The sequence below is a fragment of the Leopardus geoffroyi genome, chromosome B1 (assembly GCF_018350155.1).
Source record: "Leopardus geoffroyi isolate Oge1 chromosome B1, O.geoffroyi_Oge1_pat1.0, whole genome shotgun sequence".
In the NCBI taxonomy this organism is placed as follows: Eukaryota; Metazoa; Chordata; class Mammalia; order Carnivora; family Felidae; genus Leopardus; species Leopardus geoffroyi.
Window position 1 is genome coordinate 50,008,866 of NC_059327.1, and position 14,231 is coordinate 50,023,096.

General features: G+C 39.3%; 2 protein-coding genes across 13 annotated transcripts in view; one reads left to right on the forward strand and one right to left on the reverse strand.

The window, feature by feature from the left end:
• The window catches only part of INTS9 (integrator complex subunit 9), a 101,166-nt gene extending 87,591 nt beyond the window's left edge, over positions 1-13,575 (reverse strand). Inside the window, exon 1 of one of the 2 annotated variants that reach the window (XM_045461687.1) lies at positions 13,330-13,563. In XM_045461687.1, coding sequence (XP_045317643.1) covers positions 13,330-13,338 — 9 coding nt within the window. In that variant the 5' untranslated portion in view covers positions 13,339-13,563. Of the gene's footprint in view, positions 1-13,329 lie in introns of both variants that reach the window. The other variant, XM_045461698.1, reaches the window with a different exon arrangement.
• Positions 13,576-13,832: 257 nt separating this feature from the next.
• HMBOX1 (homeobox containing 1) overlaps positions 13,833-14,231 on the forward strand; it is a 206,234-nt gene continuing 205,835 nt past the window's right edge. For 8 of the 11 annotated variants that reach the window (XM_045461786.1, XM_045461713.1, XM_045461761.1 and 5 more), the window contains exon 1: positions 13,833-14,136. The gene's annotated coding sequence lies outside the window, so the exon portion shown is untranslated. The remainder of the gene's footprint in view (positions 14,137-14,231) is intronic. The other 3 variants (XM_045461720.1, XM_045461769.1, XM_045461739.1) reach the window with 1 other exon arrangement.

Here is a 14,231-nt window from a genome sequence, read left to right on the forward strand (position 1 = left end):
AACTCTAGGTGTTTAAACATTCTTACTTTAAAGCTCCAAAACTTCATTGAAATATATATGTGTGTATGTATGTGTGTGTGTGTGTATATATATATATATATATATATATATATATATGTAAATATCCTTACTCTGTGACTGTCCAAACCACTAAGTCTCGTATTCAAAGCCACCACTGTGGCTTCAATCTACCTTTCTAACTTTTGTTTCTCAGAAAGTTCACCCCTGACTCCACTGGCAGTGACACAAAACTCTTCTGACATACTTGCCAGCCAGCATACCTTTCAAGGCCAACTTAGATTTTACTCTTCTAGACAACTTCGATTTTCTGGTTGCAATACATCCTTCATAATCCTAAACTTACAAACCCTACTACTTCCTTTTATCAAAGTCTGTTACTAAAACTACATACACTCTCACATACGTACACAGTATACATATACATAATATACTGTATACATAATACACTGTATCCATGGTTTGTTAAATAGTGAGTTATTGATAGTAGGATCTATCTCTTACTCATCTTTAGTACGTCCCATGACATCAAGGAGGTTTTGTATGTGATAGGCATTTAGTAGCATTTGTTGGATTGTACAGCCAAACAAAGGATTTTTGTTACTGCTTCTCTTTTCTGTTAATTTTAACTATCACATAGCCATTCATCAACAGTTTCTTCCTACTGGATCTACAGAGCTTGAATCAAACACAGCTTAAAATAAATAAGCCCCTGCCTAGGGCTCTGAACCCTTTTGTTTCTACAGAGATTTTTTTTGTTGTTGGTGGTGGGGTAATTATGTTTATTTTAACAGACCGATTTGTTTACATTTCTTGCCTTTATCAGGCCTGTCTCTTAAGTACAGAGAGAGAAACTATTTCTGGCTGTTCTGTTTTCTAAGGAAACCCTGCAATTTTCTCTTAAGGTCACAGAAGTCTTTTACTTCTGTGAATCTGCTATACACCACCCAAGACTTTAAGTTCTAAAAACCATTGTTTTCTCAAAAGTCTGGAAATGGCTTGCAAGATATAATTAGCTGACTAGAACAAACAATACCCTACAACACAAATAGATCTTCCCCTTAAAAAATAACTTATTGTTGGTCTATGTGAAAGAATCTCACTTTCTTAGTGACTAGAAAATTCTAGAGCAAGAAAGTAGCTAGTTACAGCATGTAAATTAAAATATACAAAAATTTCAAGCCAAAAGTTGATCTAATAGTGACATGTCGAATTAAAGCAGCATATCCATTCGTGTCAGAAATAGAACAGAGAGGGGCGCCTGGGTGGCGCAGTCGGTTAAGCGTCCGACTTCGGCTCAGGTCATGATTTCACGAGTCCCGTGTCGGGCTCTGTGCTGACAGCTCAGAGCCTGGAGCCTGCTTTGGATTCTGTGTCTCCCTCTCTCTCTGACCTTCCCCATTCATGCTCTGTCTCTGTCTCAAAAATAAATAAACATTAAAAAAAAAAAAAAAAAAGATTCTCTGCAAAGTTATACACCTGGAAGACCCATAAGAATTAGTTGGAAAAACTACTAAAAATTAAAACAATTCAACAAGGGAATGTAGAGAGAATACAAGAAAGAAATACCCATCTTATATGTAAACTATGTAGGAAAAGATTCCAATTACAGTAACAACAAAAAAAGATGTTTAAGATTTAAAGGAAAGCACATTTGTTCTTAGACTCAATTATATGTTGAAAGAAATAAGTCACTTCTCTCCTTACATTTTATAAATTTAACCTGATTCCAATAAAAATAGAAATATTTTAGTGGGAACTAATAATTTTAAATTTTATATGACATCTAAAATTCTAAATTTTATACAAAAAATAAATGTTTGACAGCAGTCTGGAAAGTTCTGAAGTGAAGAGCAATGAGTGGGAACAAGTACTATACACCCTAAAACTACAAAAGATGAAATAGTTTAAGTACTGTAAAATTAATAGATCAAGTGGGATAGAAGAGTTGAGAAGGAAATAGAAACATAGATGCTTTTGTAAACACATAGAAGTATGTTCTACATCTTACACCTAGGAGGAAAAAATTTTTTAAAGTCTAATGACACACTATTTTTCACTTTTCAGTGAGAAAAATATAAGACAGTGTGATGGTTACATTGCAGTGGGACACCGGGCTATGCTGCTGGAGAGTGTAATCTGATAGGTCTCTATGGGGGCATTTTGGCAATAAAATGAAATAAAAAATGCACATACCCTTTGAAACACCCATTTCACCCAGAAATGTATCCTACATACATCTAGAGATGCTCACAAAGGAGATCATCCTGCAACATGATTTCTAATTGCAAAAGATTGGAAACAATGAAATGCTCATCACTGAAGGTTTGGCCAGATAAATTATGGTATGTCTAAACAATAAAAGACTACCAACTGATTTTTTTTCTAGCAATAGTATGACATATTTTTGAGATATGTTGACACTAATTTCATGTTATGTCTTATATTAGCAACAAAACCATGCCCTAAACAATGAATGATTTCAAAATCATTGTGAGGGATGTAGGTGCAGGGAGTAGAACTGTATCTTCCAGCCCAACATCCATAATTCTAAACTCAGCCTTTAGACAATGAAAATACAAAATGTCTGTTAGAAATATTTTTAAAGTATCTGAAAGGAGCACTGAAAATATTTTATTGCCTAGCATGAAAGTATTGTGAAAACAGATGACCCAAGATCTTATCGAATGCAGACTCTGACTCATTAGGTATGATTATATAGTGTTTTATAAAATGAAGCCGTGGTAGATATTGATATGAAATGATAGGTACGATGCATTTCTAACTTAAAAAAGAAAAAGGAATTCACAAAACCAGTGTGGGTGGGATCTCACCGTGTATGTAAAAAAATTTTTTAAAAAGGATGGAAATTTTATATATGTAAGTCCACAGAATATCTCTGAAGGGTACACAAGAAACTGATCACTGAGACTGCTCGTGGGGAGGAAGACACAGATAGGAGATCTCTTCATTTTTTTTTGTCTCTTAAACTTGTTGTACAGTTTACCCTTTTTAAAAGTTAAACAATGTACATGTATTACCTATCTAAAAAAATACAAAAAGATGCTCAACATCACCAAACATTACGGAAATGTAAATGAAAGTCACAGCGAGAAACTAGTTCACACCCAATAGGATGGGTATTATCAAAACAACTGAAAATGACAAGTGTTGGCAAGTGGTGAAGATGTGGAGAAATTAGAACACCTGTGTCTTGCTGCTCAGAATGTAAAATGGTGCAGGTGCATATGCTGTGAAAAACAAGTGTGTTCATTCCTCAAAAAGTTAAACTGAGAATTACCGTGTGATCTAGCAATTTTATTTCTGGGAATATATCCCAAAGAATTCAAACAGAGATCTGAAGAGGTATTTGTACATCCATGTTCAAAACAGTTTTATTTGCAATAGCCAAAAGGTACAAATGACCTAAGCGTACACAGACAGATGAATGGATAAAATGTGTTATACACGGTTGATGGAGTATTATTCAGCCTTGAAAAGGAAGAAAATTCTGATACATGCCACAACATGGACAAACCTTGAAGATATTATGCTAAGTGATGTCTGGAGATCAACGGTGATGGTCACACAACAATGTGAATGTACTTAATGCAGCTGAACTGTACGCTTAAAAATGGTTAAAACAGTTAATCTTATGTTGTGTATATTTGACTACAATTTCTAAAAACCGTAACACACAAAGAGAAAATCTGGAGACCTATATAGCAAGTAAAGAAAGTGAATCAGTCAATTAAAAATCTGTCCATAAAGAAAAGCCCAAATGACTTCATTGATGAATTCTATAAAACATTTAAATAAATGGTATCAATTCTTTGAGCATTCTTCTAGAATGCAGAGAAGGGAACATTTCCTAACATGTCCTCACTCTATGAGAACAACATTACTCTGATACCAAAACCAAAGATCTCATAAGAAAACCACCGAACAGGGGCACCTGGGTGGCTCAGTCAGTTGAGCACCTAACTTCAGCTCAGGTCATGATCTCACTGTGAGTTTGAGTCCCACATTGGGCTCACTGCTGTCAGCACAGAGCCCGCTTTGGATCCTCTGTCCCTTCCCTGCTCACTCTCTCAAAAATAAACATTTATTAAAAGCAAAAAAGAAAAGAAAAGAAAGAAAGAAAGAAAACTACAGAACGATATCTTTTGTGAATATACATGCAAAAATCCTCAAGAAAATACTAGCAAACCAATTCCATTAATATGTTTAAAGGATTATACATCACGATCAAATGGGAATTACACCTAGAAAGAAAGACTGACTTAATATTCAACATTCAATCAAGGTAACACACCATAATAATAAAGGACAAAAACCATACAATCCTCTTGACATGTAAAGAAAAAGCATTTGGTAAAATCCAAGACCCATTCATGATAAAAATGCTCCACAAACTAAGGATAGAAGGGAACACCCTCAACCTGATCTACAAAAAAACCAAAGCTCATATCTAATCCAGTAAAGACTAAATCCCTTCCCCTTCAGACGGGGAACTGGGAAAAGATTGGCAGGGATGTCTGCTCACACTGCTTCTATTCAATATTTACTGGAGGTTCTAGCCAGTGCAATCATGCAAGAAAAAGAAATGAAAATATGGAGATATTAGAAATGAAAATTCTCCACACATAAGTGAAAAGCCCCAAAGTGAAAACAATCCAAATGTCTATCAAATGGTTCATGGATAAACAAAATGTGGCATACTCACATAGCGGAATATTATTGAGCAACATATGCTACAACATGGGTGAACCTCAAAAACATTATGGTAAGTGAAAGAAGTCAGACACAAAAGACTACAAACTGTAGGAGTCAATTTACATGAAATGACAAGAAAGGGCAAATCTACAAGACAGAAAGTAGATAAGTGATTGTCTGAGCCTGGAGATAGTAATGGGGATTGATTGCTAATGGGTACAAGGGATCTTTGTGGAGTGACAGAAATATTCTAAAAGTGGATTGTGGCGATTATTGCATATTTCTGTAAATTTACTAAAAGCTACTACATAGTACCCTTTAAATGCATGAATTCTGTGGTATGTAAATTATACCTCAATAAAGTTGCTTTAAAAATGTAAAAAAAAAAAAAGGTGGGGGTTATAATATCTACTAAAAAAATTTGTAAATGTTTATTCATTTTTTGAGAGAAAGAAAGAGAGACAGAGCGCAAGTGGGGGAGTGGCAGAGAAGGAGGGAGACACAGAATCTGAAGCAGGCTCCAGGCTCTGAGCTGTCAGCACAGAGCCTGATGCGGGGCTCAAACCCACAAAGTGAGAGATCATGACCATAGCTGAAGTCAGCTGCTTAACTGACTGAGCCACCCAGGTGCCCCTCCTCTACATTATTAACACTACTGCTTGTTTACTCCTATTTCCACATGTTGGAAAAACATATGGGAAGGAAGACTTATTAAATTAGAACATCTAATTATGCCTTCCTTTATTTCACTGAAATTAAAAAAAATGCAAAAATATTGTATTTCGGAAAAGAGAATCTCTGCTTGGGCCATAAATCTGAGGAATGGATTATGCAAGACCTTTTATTATTCACCTCCTCCCACTCTTTCATAAACATGAATGATGAAAAATAAACTGTACCTTAAGGGCAAAAAGGGTGTTCGTTTTGCAACTTCTATTTAAAAAAACACTTTCTTGAATATCATCTATCTGATTATATATCCTTGAGAGAGCTAAAGTTCATTCAGTTGTGCATTCAATAAATTTAAATGTTTTAGACCTTACAGGCATTTCCTTCAGATATATGGTCAATCAGGGACAATTGAAACTTCCTGTTTTTCTCACAGTAAAGTTCCCACCACATAGTTCTTAGACTTGATCACTGAGTGTCTTGGGGTTTTCAAACTGACTCTTTTCTTCTTACAGTGTTTCTTATTCCCCTTCATCCTTTTGGTTTGCAGCGTTGCTTTTTTTCTTAATCTCTGAAAATTCTGGCCCTTTTTCTTAGCCCTTCCTGATACATCAAGTTCTAGCTTCATCTCACAGGTTATTCCTTTTCTGGGGATGATGGGGGATCTCATCTGTCATTTACACACACCTGGTCTGGTTGCCTTTCCAGCCCATTTGATCCCAAAATATTGCCATCTTAATTACTACACCCATGCACATCAGCATTTTCAAAGCAACACCAAAAATTCTTTAAAAAATTCCTTTTAAAGACTCTTATGACACCACTGTTTTATCTGAAGAAACGTGTTCCCCTTTCCGGTACATTTTCCCACATCCATACATCACTACTGTAAGGATGTTTTACTAAATATGGCTGAAGTCTAAGAGACAAGAGGGTGTGTGGATTGATGAAAGGAAGTTGCATTAGGAAGACACATAGTAAGAGTAAAGAAACAGATGGCATTGTTGGCAAGGGGGAGGAAATGCATTCTCATACGCTACTGGTACAATGGTAAACTAGCAGGCAAGTTGGCCATAATTGTTAAAATTGTTAAATGCATTGTTTGGCCATTACATTAAAAAAATGCTTGAGCCAGTGCCCAATGACATCTCCACATCAGGAAGTTCACCGTAATATTGTTTGAATTGCACCGGTAAGTCCACTAGACATTACTTTTCATAAAGGCAGGGAGTAAATCTGTTTTGTTCACTGCAATATACCCAGTACCTTGAGCAATGCCTAGCACAGAGGAGGAAGGTGTTCAGGAATATTTGTTGAATGAATAAATGAATCATAATGGAGATCTGAGGGGTAGTTTGTGCCTGGACCTCAGTTGGTATTTAGCACGCCAGGAGCAAATTTTCCATTTGGAATACTGTATTTTACTGATTTTCAGGCCATGCTACACTCCTGGCCTTTGTCTGCCAAGTACACTCTACTGATCATCAGAGACAATGGTAGCAGGATTTGAGTGCTCAAAGCAAACCAGTCACAAAACAGACGTACTACTGAGTTATATGCAACACTAATGATGTCATGCTTACATTGAGAGCCAATATAACTATTCCAATTCAACCATTATTTTCAACTATCATTGCTGAAAAAAATCTATGATTGGTACACTTTTTTTTTTTGCATTAAGTATAAAAGATTTATTCACAGTAATAATGACTTTGAAATGTCCCAAAGTAAAATATCTGTTTTTATCTCACAGCACTGCTGAACAAAGTATGTGACTTGGCCTTATGTTACACATTGCTTTTCAGTTTGAGGAAAGAAAGGAAAAACACCTATCATACCAAATACCAAGGTGGTGATAAAACATGACCTTTCTGAAGCTCAAAATGATATTACATCAAAAAGACACACGAGGGCACTCTAATCAACCAGCAAAAAGAAATAGAAAAGAGTGAAATCAGGTTGACATTTTAACAATCAGTCTGAAATAGGTGAATTAATAAGCACTGGTAAAATTGTGAATGTTGGTAATTTATAGCAAGAGATTTTCTATTCTTCACCCAAGTTCTAAGAAGCCTAAAGGATTCTGCAGTTCTGTAAACTGGAGAAATAAAATATCACTCTCAGATCCAAGTAAGGATTAACCACACCCATCCTAATAATTTGTTACATTGACTTTGTGGTAGAATTTGCCCCTTTCAAGTAAAGATCTTGTAGATCATCTACAATTCCAGTTGGTATTTTATCTGTCCTCCACAGGGAACAGTCCATGAATCCATTTCTCTGCTCCATCTGTTTTCCTAGGAGAAATGGTGAGTGAAAAGTTTGAGCCTTCCCCCAAATGAAATAGTACTTTGTATAAAGGAGAATAGATCACTGAAGAACATCTCCTGGCCTTCTTGAATTTTTTAATTTGTAAATACAACTATAGCATACAATTTCCTCCATCAAATTAAAAAAGTATTTAAGTAACCTTCCTTTCAGGGGCGCCTGGGTGGCTCAGTTGGTTGAGCTTCTGACTTCGGCTCAGGTCATGATCTCACGGTGAGTTCGAGCCCCGCGTCGGGCTCTGTGCTGACAGCTCAGAGCCTGAAGCCTACTTCAGATTCTGTGTCTCCCTCTCTCTCTGACCCTCCCCCGTTCATGCTCTGTCTCTGTCTCAAAAATAAACATTAAAAATTTTTTAAAAATAAATAAGTAACCTTCCTTTCAGAACTTTAACAAGACAGCAACAATAACTACAGAAAGCCACGGACTCTGAGGTAATCAGGCTCATTCACTAAGGATTATCACTAATCTTAAAGTCACATTCAAATTTGTGCCTCAGCAAAATCCCAATAATTTCCTGTCATCAATTTTTGGGGTCAAACGTAAAAATTAAAATGGAAAGTATTAAAACTTTGAATGCCAGTATACTGTGGTTGCATAATAAATCTCTGTTGACTTAATAAACTAGAAGATTCTCTCCATGTCTGGAACTATCTATAGAAAGTATGACAGGGGCGCCTGGGTGGCTCAGTCGGTTAAGCGGCCGACTTCGGCTCAGGTCATGATCTTGTGGTCTGTGAGTTCGAGCCCCGCGTCGGGCTCTGTGCTGACAGCTCAGAGCCTGGAGCCTGTTTCAGATTCTGTGTCTCCCTCTTTCTGACCCTCCCCCGTTCACGCTCTGTCTCTCTCTGTCTCAAAAATAAATAAACGTTAAAAAAAATAAAAAGTATGACACATGCTGCATTCTCGCGCACTGCTTCTTTTATTTATTCACTTTAATCTTCATCTATTTGAATGACTAAATTCCTGGATATGATGTTCCAAACTCAATTTGTCAATGTATTCAGTATTTTTTTTGTTCCACAAGGTTCTTGTTAAGGACCGTGATGAATTCCAGTTTCTATCCTTTGCTGAATTGGCCATCGGGGCATAGCTAATTATGCTGTTAATACTAATAACAGAACATGCTGTAAAATATCCTGATTTAGAGGATACACTTCCAATTTTCCAGTTCTTTAAAAATGATTCTGGTTAACTGAAGGTGCCAATAAAATTTTTTCAGTTAAATAAAGCCACCTGAATACTGCATGATATTGTAGACAGTCATTAAGATCCTTTTGAGTTAGTATCTCTCTAGGGAGGAGATATCCAAGGATTACTTTATAGTGATATCCATTGTCTTCCCTCGGGTGTGTGAAAAGCCACCGAGAGTGATGTGTAAAGTTAAGAGAACTATAAATGGTATTACAGAGGCTAAACTAAGCAGTATAAAAACTAACCTGAGCATGCAACCTCATTGGTAATGATCTGATATGGAGCCCTTTATATTATTAAGGAAGTTTCCCAACTCTGATTTCTTTACCCGTAATCTTTTTCAAAGATCTTAACTTAATCACATTTAAAGCTAATTTTTAAAAAAAAAAATTTTTTTTTTCAACGTTTATTTATTTTGGGGACAGAGAGAGACAGAGCATGAACGGGGGAGGGGCAGAGAGAGAGGGAGACACAGAATCGGAAACAGGCTCCAGGCTCTGAGCCATCAGCCCAGAGCCCGACGCGGGGCTCGAACTCACGGACCACGAGATCGTGACCTGGCTGAAGTCGGACGCTTAACCGACTGCGCCACCCAGGCGGCCCTAAAGCTAATTTTAAAAACAGCCTTCAGGGGCACCTGGGTGGCTCAGTACGTTAAGCATCAGACTCTTGATTTTGGCTCAGGTCATGATCTCACAGCTGTTAAGATTGAGCCCCAAGTCAGGCTCTGTGCTGTTAGTGCAGGGATTCTCTCTCTTCCTATCACTTGCTCGCGTGCTCTCTCAAAATAAGTAAGCTTAAAACGCACTCTGGCTTCCTTTTATCAAGAGATCACCTAACATATGCCACGCATTGTGAAAGGTGCTGGAATCCCTGCTTTCATTAGACAACAGACTCTTGAGGAAGGAATCTTGGTTCTACCACTTTTTCATCTGTGTAACTTTGAGCCACTTCACTTCCCTGAGGCTCAGACTTTTTATCTGTAAAATGGGAATACTATCACCTAGATCAAAGGAGTAAGTGGGACACCAAATAGCAAGTGCCCAGCACACAGCAAATTGCTGCTTAAACACTCCTTAATCTTTTCTTATCAACAGTCACAGATCTTGACAATCTTTCAGAAATTATTCAACTACTATTCAGTGGCATCATACTATGTGTCAGGCCATGGGAATATATGAGGGAGGACAGACATAAAACCAACAACTGCCACAAAAAGAACATGTGCCATGGAAGGATATAACAGGGGTGCCCAATTCAAGGAATCCTTGAAGAAGTGCTCAACCAAGACCTGACCTATATGAAGAAAGTGGGCAAGCAAAAAAGTCTTGTAGGTGATGCAACACATTTAAAGTCCCAGAGACAATGGTGAGCTGAAGGACCTGGAAGATGTGCAATACAATTGAAACCGGACAGCAAGGGAGATGAGGGCTAGACAGAAGCCTGAAAAGGTAGGCAGGGTCATATTTTGCAGGACCAAGTAAGCCAAATTAAGAATTATAAGACCTTATCCTAAGGGCAAAGGAAGCTACTGAGGGGTTGCATGGAACTCTGCAATTTAAAAAAAAAAAAAAATTTTTAACGTTTATTTATTTTTGAGACAGAGAGACACAGAGCATGAACGGGGGAGGGGCAGAGAGAGAGGGAGACACAGAATCGGAAGCAGGCTCCAGGCTCTGAGCCATCAGCCCAGAGCCCGACGCGGGGCTCGAACTCACGGACCGCGAGATCATGACCTGAGCTGAAGTCGGATGCCCAACTGACTGAGCCACCCAGGCGCCCCATGGAACTCTGCAATTTAAAATAACTTCTGGGATGCAGAGTAAAGAACAGACTGGATGGAGTTAAGATTGAATGCAGGGACTGGGCACGTGGGTGGCTCAATTGGTTAAGCGTCCAACTCTTGATTTCAGCTCAGGTCATGATCTCAGGGTTTGTGGGTTCGAGTGTCAGCCACTGCGCTGACAGTGTGGAGCCTGCTTGGGATTCTCTGTCTCTCTGTCTCTGTCTCTCTCTCTCTCTCTCTCAAAAATAAACATTTGAAGAAGATAAAAGAAAAATAAAGATTGAATGCAGGGAGATCAGATAGAAGGTATTGTTGAATTCCAAGTGTCAAGTGAAAAGAGCCAGTACAAAAGTATTAGTGGGACTGGAGAGAAACAGACTTGTTCAAGAACAGACGGAGAATCAACAAGATATGGTCAGATTGTGCATGGGGAGGGTATTTTGGGAAGTCATAATCTCAAAAACATGGATGTGCTCAATAAAATATATTTCTGTGTTTCATGATATAAATGTAAAACATGACTTATTACCACATTATTCCTGAAGCAGTGCACAAAGTTAAAAATTTTAGGCCATCAGATGATTTATTTCAACTTTATGGGAGGCATGACCCACAAAAGAAGTCTTAGTGAGTGTCAATGGTTTTGAAACCACTTTGCTATGTTGACAGTAATTCCACATTAAAGATCATCTAACCACCAAATGAGTTTTAATATGTAACACATGGATTGAAAGTAAAGCGGGAGGGACTATAGATAGAACACTTTCTCTTCCTTTGAGGCACCCCACATTTTTGTTCTTAACAAAAAAAATTTTTTTAGGGGCGCCTGGGTGGCTTAGTGGGTTGGGCATCCGACTTCGGTTCGGGTCATGATCTAGCGGTTCGCGAGTTAGAGCCCCGAGTCTGGCTCTGTGCTGACAGCTCAGAGTCTGGAGCCTGGAGCCTGCTTGGGATTCTGTGTCTCCCTCTTCCTCTGGCCCTTCCCTGCTCGCACTCTGTCTCTCTCAAAGATTAAAAAATTACATTAAAAAACATTAAAAAAATTTTTAATCTTTATTTATTTTTGCCCCAGGCGTATTTTGGTTCTTAAAGGAAAAAATAAGTTACTTTTTTCCCATGTTTTCATATTTGTAAATAAATTAAGCAGGAGGATATTACGAGCAAACCAAAGTTTATGTAAACTTGGCTCTCCGATACTCAAATGAGTTTTTATGGAAAAAATTGTTTCACATTTGCATGCCTTCTCAGTAAGCACACCAAATGTGATTTATCCTTTATTGAGGAACATGGTCTGTGTTCCAACCACTTAAGTGCAATTTCTTTGCACCTGTAACCAGAGCCCTCTTCATGGAAGGCCTACTCATTTTTCCTATCAGTTTGAGTCTTGTCTATCTCCCTCCTCTCTCCCACCCCATTATCCTTTCAATTCCCCAAACCCTGAACACGCTCTTCTTTTACCATGATCATAATGCATTATAATTTTGCCTCTTTTCTGTCTTCTTCATTAAATTACATACTTCTTTAGGGCAAGGCAGTGACCTTCAATTCTGCATTCTTATGTGTTTTACACGCTGACCCAGGAACAAATTAACAGTCAAGATTTACTGATCTGTACCCTTCTCCCTACATAAACAGCTTGAAATGGACGCAGTTTTGAAGTTAAATCTACTTTAATACTTTCTGTGACTTCTTTTCAGAAAACAACTGACACTTCACAGAGTATATGTCTATAGTATGTGTGCGTGGGTGTGCGCATACGGGCACACATGCTTTGGAAAGTATGTTCAAATAGGAAAACAAACCTTTTGTTTTTGTATAAAAATCACAGAAAGTAAAGCTTGACAATACTTGGCTGCAGGAACAGGAATTTTAAAAGGTTGAGAAACAGTATCTCACACCGAATTATGCTATTAATTCCATACAGGTAGAATAAACTAGGTAGATTACACAATACGAGTAAAATGGCCCAAAATAAAGGTCTTGGAAGCTTTTCTGTATGCCAAGTATTTGGGTTTTGTGAAACAAAGACTTCTCCAGATATACCGGCATGTTCCCTCTAACCTTGGCTCATGCAGTCCCTAGGTTGGAATGCCTTAATACTTCCTCTCAGTCCACTGTTACAGGATTTAAGACTCAAATCTTTCAAGATCACACCCTGACTTTTTCCCTCTCTGAATTCCTAGGGCAGTTAAAAGTCTATAACACAAAATTTAATAAGTGATTACCCTCTGTTCAGTATTTTCTACTCTACTCATATCTAACCAAAGCCACGTGAACGGTGGGAAAAACGCTAATCTAGTGTAAGAAGCATGAAAGAAGTTAACCTATTACAACACTCACGTGGCAGCTGAGAAAACCACCCTGGTTCGTAAAGCCCAACTTTAGTTTGTAGGAGAAGAAATGCGACAGAGTGAACGTCTTTAACCAAAGGGACCCGCCAATGGATGGATACGATCTCCGGGTAGCTGGGGTTGAAGAGTGGGGGGAATAAGATTCAAACCTCAACACAGCAGTTTTCCTTGGTCCACCCCACTGTCTACTTCCCTTCCCAAAGTGGAAACGACGAAGTCCAAAAGGATATGGCATCACCTTTGCCCTCTGACCTAGGAGCGGAGACTCACCAGTTTCATATTGGACTTTTGGTTGCTCAGTACCAGACAGTCCACTTCTCAAACGCAGAAAGCGTCTTCCGGTTCAATCTCTGCCACTAGCCCGCCGAGAGCATCGCGGGACATGCAGTCCTTTTTCTCTACGCCCCCTTCCTGGGGCATGATGGGAAATGTAGTCCTCTCTCCGTGCATCATGGGAACTGTGGTCATCTTTCTTTTTCGTCCCATTCCTCTCCAACACCTCCCTCGGTCAGCTCAAATTCATCCCCGCCGCCAATTCATCCTCCCTCTGCACCCCAGCATGATATCATGCCCCCTAGCCCGGCCTGGGACCCATGGTATTCTGGGATGTGTAGTCCCTATGGCTCTGGCCGCCCCTTTCCCCTCCTCCCTGTGGGAAGGCAGATGGGCGCGGGACTTGCCGGGATTTGTAGTTCCCTGGGGCCTCTGGATGCCAAGTTCCGAGCTTTTACTCAAGGGAGGCAGGAACTACAACTCCCAGGGCCGCCTGGCTGCAGCAGGTGGGAGCGGGGCTGTTGATATCAATATGGCGGTTGTCAGCCAGACAAAGACAGTCAGTCTGATGTGATTGAGACAAGGGAGGTTTTCAGGGGGAGACTGGGAGATAGGGGCCTCCCCTCCCCCTTCTCCTCTTCCTGTGCCGGCCTCAATCCCTCCCCAGTCCCCTCCCGACTGGCGCCCCACGCGGAAGACACCCCTCCCCCTCCCGCTTTCCCCTCCTCCCTGCCTCAGCCTTTCGTACTGGGACGTTGGGGAGGGGGCTGTGCCGGGCGGAGAGAACTCAGCAAGGATTCTGAGGTGAGTCGAGCGGTTTTGAAGCCGGACTACCTCAAGTCTCTTTCCTCACTTCTTTCTCTTCACTTTTTTTGTTTTTTTGAGGGGTTTTGGGGAGA